General features: G+C 38.7%; 1 protein-coding gene across 1 annotated transcript; it reads right to left on the bottom strand.

Moving 5' to 3' along the window:
- Nucleotides 1-3,959: 3,959 nt before the first annotated feature.
- Nucleotides 3,960-5,078, bottom strand: LOC108466166 (uncharacterized). Its single transcript, XM_017766523.1, has 2 exons — nucleotides 4,556-5,078; nucleotides 3,960-4,402 (listed from the first exon to the last, which is right to left on the bottom strand). Exons 1-2 carry the CDS (start codon nucleotides 5,076-5,078, stop codon nucleotides 3,960-3,962), a joined length of 966 nt encoding a protein of 321 aa, XP_017622012.1.
- Between the last annotated feature and the right edge of the window lie 6,359 nt (nucleotides 5,079-11,437).

Below are 11,437 nucleotides of genomic sequence, written 5' to 3'. Positions count from 1 at the left end.
TTTTTTATTTTTTCGAAGAATGACAGTGGGAGCTTCGGGGATGGCATCGTTCGGCAGTGGTAAGGGTGGCTTGGTGGTGGTGAAAAAGAAAATAATTAGAGGAGATGTTCCTTGTGGAGAAGAGGAGCGGTTGAGCAAGGGTAAGGGCTCCGATGGGTTATAGCATCGTTCGATGGTAGCACAACGGTAGAGAAGGCCGAAAAATAATGGTTGTAAGTGGAGGGGGAAAAATAGAAAAAAATGAAAAGGAGAAAGAAAATGGAGGGATCGGGGTTTGGGCTCGTCGACGGCGGTGGCGTGGGGTGGGTGCGACGGTGTTAGGCTGGCTATGGGGAGTGCGACGGCGATAGTGAGGTGGCTTGCTTGGGTTAGGGTTTCTTTTTGAAGTTTGAAGAAGATGAAGATGAAGGGGAAATGGATTTTGGGGATTTTTGGGTGTTTAATTTTCTTTTTCTTTTTCTCTCTTTTTTTTTTCTCTTTTTTTTTTCTTTGGGTCAATTATGCCATTTGGCTCATTTTTTTTTCCTCTCTTGGGCTTGTTTTTGGTGTTGGGTTTGGGTGTTGGTATATTATGTTAGGTGTTTGATGTTGGGTAAGTGGATTGGGGGGTGGGTATTGGGCTGATGGTAGGGTAGTTTGGTATTTCGGTTTAGGGTAAATGAGTTTGGTTAGGAATTTAGTGGATTTTGATTTTTTGGGGGGGGGGATTTTATGAAGGTTAGGAATTTTTTTTCACTATCACCAAATTAGAAAGTCGTGCCCACACCATCATCATTATCCAAGAAAATTCGTATCCTCCCTTAAGTTCCTGAAAACATCAAATGAACAAAATTAAATAAAAATTTATTTATTTACACCCTAAGTTCTACTTAAACTAAAAATTAAATAAATAAGAATAAATGCGAATGAATTTGGGTTGCCTCCCAAAAAGAACTTTTTTGACGTCGTTAGCTCGACGACCCAGAAATTTATTCATCCGGCTCTTCGAGGACTAATTCCTCAACCAAGTGGACTTGAATGTTTTCGTAAAAAGGCTTTAATTGTTGCCCGTTGACTTTGAAAATTTTTCCAGATTCTTTGCTTTTAACCTCGACTGCGCCATGTGGAAATATGTGAGTAACAATAAAAGGCCCTAACCACTTAGTCCGAAGCTTACTTGCAAAAATTCTCAATGTAGGTCATAAAGTAATACTTTTTGTCCTACCAAAAATTGTTTGTGGTTTATCTTTTGGTTATGGTACGCTTTGACCTTATCTTTGTAAATTTAGGCACTCTCATATGCTTCTCGTCGAATTTCCTCAAGTTCTTGGATATTTAATTTACGTTGCTTACCTGTAGCTTCCAATTCCATGTTGTATAGTTTGACCGACCAAAACGCCTTATGTTCTAGCTCAACAGGAAGATGACACGGTTTACCAAAAATTAGTCGATAAGGAGACATACCTATGGGTCTTTTATAAGCTGTTCGGTATGCCCACAATGCATCGTTAAGTCTCAAACTCCAGTCTTTTCTATCTGGCTTAACGGTCTTCTCCAAAAGCAACTTGATTTCTCGATTCGACACTTCCGTCTGACCGTTCGATTGTAGGTGATAAGCTGTAGCGACTTGTTGCACCACCCCGTATTTTTTCAAGAGCGTATCAATTACTTTGTTGTAAAAATATGTCCCTCGATCGCTGATCAAAGCTCGCAGTGTGCCAAACCTAGAAAAAATATAACTTTTTAGGAAATCAACTACTATTTTGGCATCAGCACGACGAGTGGCTTTTGCTTCCACCCATTTTGACACATAGTCAATAGCAAGTAAAATATAAACGTTCCCGAATGATGAGACAAATGGGCCCATAAAATCAATGCCCCATAAAATCAATGCCCCATATATCGAAAATTTCACAGACACGCACAGGGTTTAGAGGCATTTCATTTTTTTCGCTCACATTTCCTACCCTTTGACATTTTTCGCAAGTTTTACAAAACAGATATGCGTCACAAAAAATATTTGGCCAATATAGTCCACATTCAAATACTTTATGTGCAGTTCGTTTGGGGCCAAAATGCCCACCACATGCATAAGAATGACAAAAGGATAGAATTGATTTTACCTTAATTTTAGGAACGCATCGACGAATTACCTAGTCGGAACAGTACTTCTAAAGATAGGGGTCATCCCAAATATATTGTCGAGACTCACATTTGATCTTGTCTTTTTCAGATCGCGATAGGTTAGGAGAGATCATACCTGTAGCAAGATAATTCACCATGTCTGCATACCAAGGAAAAATCATCTGGGCAGCAAGTAAATTTTCATCCAGAAAATCATCTTTAAGTGGTGTTACATCCTTTGATGGAGGAATTTGGCTCAAATGGTCAGCCACCAAATTTTCACTTCCTTTTTTATCTTTTATTTCGAGATCGAACTCTTGCAAAAGTAGTGTCCACCTTATAAGTCTCAGTTTTACTTTCTTCTTCCCGATTAGATATTTGAGGGCTGCATGATCGGAAAAAACCACAATCTTAGGTCCTAATAAATATGAACGAAATTTTTCTAAGGCAAAGACTGTAGCTAGAAACTCTTTTTCAGTGGTTGAATAGTTGATTTGGGCAGCGTTCAAAGTTTTAAAGGTATAGGAGATGACGTGTGCTTCTTTCTTGATCCTTTGTCCAAGGACTTCTCCTATGCTATGGTCGCTAGCATTGTACATTATCTTGAAAGGATAAATCCAATTCGGTGTTTGAATAATAGGCACTGAAACGAGCTTATGTTTGAGCGTGTCAAACGCTTTTCTGCATGATTGCTCAAACTCGAATTCCTTGTCTTTCTGTAATAGGTTGCAGAGAGGTTGCGCAATTTTTAAAAAGTCCTTAATGAACCGTATGTAGAAACCTGTATAACCAAGGAAAGATCGAATCTTCCTCACAGTTGTGGGGTATGGTAGTGAGTTAATGATGTCGATTTTTGCTTTATCGACAGAAATTCCCTCAGCAGAAATAATATGACCTAGAACTAATCCCTTGTCTACCATAAAATGGCATTTCTCATAATTTAGAACAAGATTAAATTCTAAGCATCTTTCCAAAATTTTTGCAAGATTAGTCAGACATACCTCGAAGGACTTACCATATACAATAAAGTTGTCCATGAACACCTTGTTAATTTTCTCAATGTAGTTCGAAAATATACTTACCATGCACCTCTGAAAAGTGGCTGGTGCGTTACAGAGTCCGAACGGCATCCGTCTGTAAGCGAATATGCGAAATGGGCACGTAAACATCGTCTTCTCCTGATCCCCCGGTTGCACTAGAATTTGGAAAAACCTTGAGTAACCATCAAGACAACAATAGTGAGACTTTCCAGCTAAACGTTCTAACATCTGGTCAATAAAAGGAAGTGGAGAGTGATCTTTCCGTGTTAAGGAATTCAACTTCCTATAACCGATGCAGACTCTCTACCCGTTTTGGACCCGAGTGGGAACCATCTCACCTGCCAAATTCTCAACTACGGTTACACCGGTCTTTTTTGGTACTACGTGGACTAGGCTAACCCAATTACTGTCAAATATGGGGTAGATCATCCTGGCATCAAGTAGCTTCTGAACCTCTTTTCTCACCACTTCCATCATAGGCGGGTTGAGAAGCCTTTGAGCCTCTCTTTTAGGTACAGCATTATCCATCACTTGAATTTTGTGCATGCAAGTCGAGGGGCTTAACCCCTTAATTTCAGCTACTGTCCACCTAATTACCTCTTTATAGTCCCTAAGGACTCGTACCAAGTTTTCTTCTTCTATCCTCGAGAGTTTACTCGAGATTATCACTAGTAGTGTATTTCCTTCACCGAGAAAAGCATACTTCAAGTGGCTTGGGAGTGGTTTGAGTTTCAACTCCGGAGCCTACAAAATAGATGGTACGAACTTAGTCTGTGATGGAGTTAATTCAAGAAATTTACCTGGGTTCCTCCATTGTTATGCCTCCATATGAGCCACTGTTTCATGAACCGAATCTTCAAAGTTTATCCATTCCTCCAGTTCCTTAATGGCATCAAAGTCCAGACTTTTGCATAGAACGGTTCGTAATTCATCCTCGTCATAATATTCTAAACATAATTCAGTTAAAGGATCAATTATATCAATATTAGAAACATTAGAAATCAGGTTAGGATGGTTCATGGCCTCATAGACATTGAATTTCACCACCTCTCCATCGAACTCCATAGTGAGTATCCCACTTCGTACATCAATTTTTGTTTGAGCGGTACTCAAAATTGGTCTCCCGAGAAGTGTGTTAGATGAATTGGCTGAATTTTCATCCTCCGTGTTGATAATGTAGAAGTCTGCAGGAAATATTAACTCGTTTACCTTGACAAGAACGTCCTCTAATACTCCCTCCGGATGTACCACAGATTTATCTGCAAGCTAGATTATCACACCAGTTTCCTTTAAAGGACCTGCATTAAGTAGTTTATAAATTGAAAAAAGCATAACATTAATTGATGCGCCTAAGTCACACATTGCTTTTTTAATACCAACACTACCTATTTTATAGGATATGAAAAACATACCTTGGTCCTTACATTTGGGCGGTATTTTCTGTTGCAGAACGACAGAGACATTTTCTTCGACACTTACCTTTTCATTTCCCAAAAGTTTCCTTTTACTCATACATAATTCTTTTAGGAATTTTACGTATCGTGGGATCAGTTTAATTGCATCGAGAAGAGGTATGTTGATTTCCACCTTTCGAAAGGTGTCGAGGATCTCCTTCTCGTCTCGCTCCTTCCTGTATTGAACTAGTCTTTCGGGAAACGGAGGTGGTACTGTGAACGACTTTTGTGGTACCGATTCTACTGGAGCCTCTGTGTCAAGTTTCTCCCTATCTTGACTAGTGTCATGGGCGCGACTAGTGTCGTGGCCGCGACTTGTGTCAAGTACGGGCACCAAAACCTTCCCACTCCTTAATGTCATAGCGCTTGCATTGTGTCGAGGATTTGGCTCAGTCTGGGATGGCAGCTTACCTTGGGACTCCAAACGGCTAACCATGAGCGCGAGTTTGCTCACTTGCTTATCCAATTCCTGCAAATGCATGTCAGTTTTTTGTTGGAATTTCTCAGTACTATTGGCTAACTTTTCCACTATGGCTTCCAAAGATGACTTTGAAGGTGGTATTTGTTGATTCTGCGGTGGCCTCTGTTGGTATGGTTGATTGAATTGCGGATTCGTCCCATAGCAGAGATTCGGGTGATCTTTCCACCCTACGTTATACGAGTTTGAGTAGGGGTCATATCGCCTTTAAGGTGGTCCTGAAAAGTTTTCGACAGCATTCGCTTGTTCCGCCGAATCCTCTTGTAAAATAGGACATGAGTTCGTCGGGTGATTTGGCTTTGCGCAAATTCCACATAACCGTGATGGGCCTGTTTTATCTGAAAGTAAAGTTTGAACAACATTAGTCAGCTTATCAATCTTGTCTTCTAGAGATAAAGAACTTAACCCATGAACCCATCTCGTGGGTTCTGTAATCGGTCGGAATTGTTGAGAGTTGGCAGCCATGTTTGAAATCAACTCTCTCGCTCTTTGAGGCGTCATATTGACTAGTGCTCCTCCACTTGCAGCATCTATCATTTTCATTTCCATTGGGAGTAATCCCTTATAAAAATACTGCAAGAGTGACTGTTCAGTCAATCCATGTTGTGGGCAGCTCGCATATAACTTTTTGTATCGCTCCTAGTAATCGTAGAGCTATTTAGTGTCCTTCTGACGGATTCCTACGATGTCCCTCCTTAGTTAGGCTGCTCGGGCTACAGGGAAGACCCTGTCAAGAAACAAATGAGACATGTTAAACCACGTGTTGACAGATTTCGAAGGCAAATAAAATAGCCACTCTCTAGCAGAGTCAGCCAATGAGAACGGAAAAGCACGAATTTTGATTTGGTCTTCTGTTACTCCCTAAGGCTTCATGCTTATGCACACCATATGGAACTCCTTAAGGTGGGTGTGCAAATTTTCGTTTTGTAGTCCACGAAAAGTGGGCAATAGGTGGATCAAACCCGACTTTAGCTCAAACAGCATTCCTCCTGCCGGATAGGTTATACATAAGGGCTATTGTTCATCCGGTGCCGTTGTGAGCTGGCGTATAGTTTGTTCAGCCATCCCGTCTGGTTCGTCAAAAAAATTCTTCAGTGTAAGATATAGTTTCAAATTCGGGATTTGGCCGTTTACCACGACGTAAGGCTTCTCTTCGTAGTTGTCGGGCCAATTTCTCAATTTCTGGATCAAACTCTAGATTTCCCGGTTCTGATCTAGCCATAAGGTAGTCAAACAAAGGTTAGAAAATATCTCCAATCCCCAGCAACGGTGCCAAAATTTGATGGGCGTCGAATTCACCAAAAATAATTCCTACTAAATACTCTAAATAGTAGTAAGAGTGGTAGTGGGGTCGAGTCCACAGTGATTGGTACTCTAATCAACTTTTGAGTTTGGCTTATAAACAGAATGTCGTGTCAAGCGTCGTGGCTAGCATCGTGCCCACGACTCTAAACGTACCAGCTAAAAAATAAGCAAATAAATAAGTAAAGCGGGGGATTTTGAAATTGATTAGAAATTAAATAATTAAAACTGTTAAGATAAATAATTAAATAAATCAGAAATTAAATTGGGATTTGCAATCAAATGTAATAAGTCTTAGCCTTAGACTCGGTAAATTTTGTGTTGAGAATCGATCCTCGAAAATTAATCTTCTCCTCCAATCGATAAGCTGGTTATAGCAGTTAAGAACGTCCTAAACACCAATCCTTCCTCTACAGCTGGTTCCGGTACGACCTACAAACCAACCCTTACCAATTATCTAATCAAGATACATGTGTTCCCGATACAAGATTCTGCCAGCCTTACGTTTTGAAGAACCCAACTCGAATTAACGGCCTCAACCGCGTGGGTCGTTTAAACCCGATCACTTCTTCCTCGATCTATTCTCGAAAATCTAAATACAGCACGGCCGACTTGAATCTCCAATTGTAAGCAAACACAACTCCAACCCAACGTGCACTTTGACTTGAAATCGAATTTAACTTTAAGGGATGATTGGTCTATCCCGATACTTAGGAAAAAATGAATAACGATGGGACGAATTTTTTTTAACACGAATTCGTATCTCACAATTCTCGACCGGAAAGAACACTGGCCTAAAGCTAAGAAGAAATTTAGTTAAGCATGAAATTGTTCATGCTTTGTGAGCTTGGAAAGGAGATTGATGATTATGGTGAAGCAATGAATGGAAAGGACTTGGAGAGTAATTGACCCAATTATGGAAAACAAACAAAAATTGGATACAAGGCTACAAAATGTAACGTAAAATTGAAGGGAAAAAAATGATATTCCAATTCCAAATTGGAGAAGGAAATACAAGAGAGAGAGTAATTCAATTCCCAATTGAAATAGGAATGTAAAGACAAAGGATGATTTTTCTAAGAACTAAAAGCCCCTATTTATATACATGGGGTTTACTAAAAATAGCATAATCCTAAATTAATAAAATAAAATAAAATAAAATAAAATAAAATAAAATAAAATAAAATCTTCTATTTTTAGCTTTTTGCAAAGTCAAAATTTATGTTAAATCCTTGGCTTTTCCCATCTTTTTGATTTGGCCCCAACTCAACGATTTGTCTTTCAATTTGACCCCTTTTTTCTCGTTTTTGACAAATTGCATCCTTGACAAGATTAAATCATAAAAACTCCAATTAAGTAGGGATTAATTGAGAAATAAACCAAATTAAACACAAGAATTATGTAAATTAATATGTTTATCAGTTTCGGATTAGTAGATTCTCATATACGAACAAGTATCGAGGTAAGTTCGTGTAACTAAATTATATACATTTATATGTTTAAATTAAATTTTGTATATGTGAATTATATTATTGTCATGTGTACGAAATTGATTAAACATTCGATAATGCCCAGCAAATGTTAAGTCTCATTTGGACAAATGAAAATCGATGGATACAAGTTTCCTGTATTGGTTGTAGTTTTGCATATGTTGCGGAAACACCACTGCTCGAAAGAGTGTCCTGTTATTAGCCCTCTCAGGCTTCTCGATATATGGCTCTTTAGAGCTTCTCGATTAAGGGCTCTTTCATGAGCTTCTTGTTAAATTAGCTCTTTATGAGCTTCCCGATAGTGCTCGTTTTAACTTCCCAATGTATAGCTATCTAGAGTTCCTGTTATATGGCTCTTTGTGAGCTTTCTGATATGGTTCTTTGTGAACTTCCTGATTATGGCTCTTATGAGTTTCCCATTATATAACCCAGATAAGCTTCCCGATAGGCTCTTTGTGAGCTTCCTAAGATGGCTCTCTGTAAGCTTTCCGTTATAAGGCTCGAGAGTGTGCTTCCTGGTTATGTACTCTAATGAGCACCCCCCGTATATGAATTGACGAATCATTGATAAGTACATCTTATGTGTACTATTCGGGTATCCATCGATATTTCAATGATTCAATGGACAAACTACTGATATGAGAAAATATGAGAATTAAATGAATTATATCTTGAATATCCCTAAAATACCTAGAAATCGTTGCATGATGAGCTCATCTTTGTTTTCTTGATATTTATGTAAATTTCATGATGAGCTCATCTTTGTTTTCTTGATATTCATGTAAATTTCATGACTAACTTGTTTGATGAGAGCATGTGTCTAGGCAATTGACCATAATGTTTTGGATGTATGTTTGTATGCTTACTTAAATGAATATGATTGGTAAGTTAAATTCTTGTTATATGAACTTACTAAGCATAATATGGTTGCTCTATTTTATAGTACTTAGAGGCTCGTGAAAGTTGGAACTTGGTCAGAATCACATTACACTATCCCTCAAACTTCTCGGTATATGAAACAAGTTAATTTTTGGCATAGTGGCATGTATAGGATAAAATAGATCAAATGATTAAATATTTTGGTTGTAACTAACCATTGGAATAACTAGTGTTAATCATATTTTAATGTAATTATATAAGACTTTATCATGTTTAATTTGTGATGAAATGGTTTTATGATGGAGAGTATATAAATCTATTTATGAATGATTTTGAATTAGTATATTTGATAAAATTTATTTATGAACATAAGTGTGATATTGGTAAGTTTAAATACTTGAACATATGAGCTAATATAACATGCACAAGATTGGCTTAGGTTTAGTTTTAATGTCTTGAATTGGTTTGTAACGCCCCAAAAATCTCTCTTATATATTTATTTTCATTTGTTTGCAACACAAATGTGTATCTACTTCAGTGGTTAAGTGTTCTCTATGTGTGTGGGAGGTCCAAAGTTCAAGCCTTGGCTTGGGGAAATTTTTGTTTTTAAATGAATAAACCCATGTCTCTAATCAGCAGGCTTATAAATAAATGTTGGTAAAATATGTTAGAACGGGTCTGCTGGTTTGGTGGTTAAGTGCACTGTTAAGTGGCAAGAGGTCTGGGGTTCGAATCTTTGCGCGATCAAGGGGATTTATTTTTACTGCTGGTGCTATGTGAGTGTTGTAGTTTGACCGAAATTCTGAGTATTTGAGGAGTGTGGGGATGTTGTAGCCAATTTTTAGGAGGATAATGAGGGTGGTTTCGGTAGTTGTGGGATTAGTGGAGGAAAATAAGGAATTTGAGGTGTAGTGGGGAAGTGGACAGTTGGTAGTGAGGATTTTGAGGAGAGGATTAAGGGAAGTGATTAGAGTTGTGTCGAACCTGATCTCTTCATCTCAAAATTTTGGCCTTTCTATCCCTTTTGACTTTATGAATCCATTTTCTCTACCGTTTTTTTTCCTGCTTCACTGTTGCCGATTTGCTCTTCCAGCTTTTCTCTTCTTCTCCTTTTATTTGCTGCCAATTTCTTGCTGGAAAACTTCCTTCTTCTATTACTTTGGCTTCTCCATTAATCCATTCTTTCTCTAAACTCTTATACGCGCCACAACTTGTCTTCTCCGTTGTGCTTTTGTATGTTTGGTAAGTAGTGTTTTCGCCTCTTGCTAATTAATTCTTAGTTGGTGACTAAAGAGTTTGTTGTTACTTAAGGTAGGCGGAAGGCAGTGATTGGTTTGTGCTGCTACTGAGGTTGGAGCGTTAAGGACAGAGTTTTTGTTGGTAAGTGGATCATGCTTATTGAATTGCCCTCGATATTGGGGTCTTGATTAAATCGTTGTTTTTCAACTAAAAAGGGTGTTTTAATATTCGGTTTTTAAGATGTTAATTGGGGAATCTTTGTTAATTATGATGACAGTCGAAAGTCTAGAGCCAAGGGTTGTGCTGGTTCCGAATTATAGAGGGAAGCGTTTGGTGTTCGTAAGGTAAGAGTTCGATTAAGATGTTAGAAGTATACCTGTCGATTTTAGTTAATTGGTTATTGATTGAGGTATATAATAAAAGTGATATACTAGTCAATTGATAGGTCTTGGGTGCTTAGGAGTGCTTTTGCAAATAATCAGAATTAGGTGTGTAATCACAGCACTAAAAATCTGTAATCGGTAAAAAGCCGAATAATAAAGCTGTCGACTCTAGACGGGCATATGACCACTTGTATGGTAGGCTGTGTGATCGACGAGGCTGGCCGTGTGTGATACATGGGCCGGACCGTATTGGGCTGTGTGGGCTACACGGTCGTGTTGGCCCAAACGGGCATGTGGGATTTTTGGGCCAGGCCGTGTGATCCACACGACTAAGGCCATTTTGGGCCGCATGGGCCATACGGGTGTGTAGGCCCACACGGGCAAATAATATGGGCTTGTGGGCCCATTTCACTATTAGACTACTAAGGTTACACGGGTCACTCGAGTCGACTGTGGACCTACGGTGGGGTCGGTAAGCTTACCTAAACCCTTAATTGACTGAAATGACTGTATGACTGACATGAAAAAGTATGAGGATGTTCCACTGATTTGATACTGTATGCCTTGATTACATTCATGATATTATGTCATATTTGTATATTGCATTTCATTGGGTTGGGGGCTTATATTATTCAGAGGAAATGTATTGAAAAGCCTCAAGCCTAAATTACTGGCAGCTCAACTACAAACTACTGTTTAGTGCCATATTTGGTACTTTTTAGAGTGTAGGGATGGGTGGGTTGATTATATCCCCACATAAAGTGTAGGGTTGACGAAGTTAGAGTGTAAAGGCTGGCTGGGTAGGAATTTGATACTGTATATCTATTACTGTACTAAATATTAATACTGTAATGGGCCAAGGCTCAAGTGCATGACTGCTTCTGTATTGTAATTGGCTAAGGCCCTAACTGAAACTGAAACTGTTACTAAAATGGCCTTAGGTTAGACTATGATTGCATTCTGTCTACTTGTTTATATGGGAATTACACACTGAGTTTTCGTAAACTCACCTATCTGTTTTATCTATACAGGTAATCCTCAGACTTAGGCGGATCGTTGCAGTGAGGAC

Source organism: Gossypium arboreum, chromosome 2 (assembly GCF_025698485.1).
Source record: "Gossypium arboreum isolate Shixiya-1 chromosome 2, ASM2569848v2, whole genome shotgun sequence".
Classification (NCBI taxonomy): Eukaryota; Viridiplantae; Streptophyta; class Magnoliopsida; order Malvales; family Malvaceae; genus Gossypium; species Gossypium arboreum.
This window is presented reverse-complemented; position numbering and strand designations above follow the sequence as displayed.

Bases quoted from the DNA above. Each gene is read 5' to 3' on its own strand.
- LOC108466166 (XM_017766523.1), bottom strand. From the start codon at position 5,078: ATGCATTTGCAGGAATTGGATAAGCAAGTGAGCAAACTCGCGCTCATG. The intron at 4,403-4,555 runs GTATGTTTTTCA...TCTAGCTTGCAG, and splicing joins GCCCAAATGTAAGGACCAAG to ATAAATCTGTGGTACATCCG.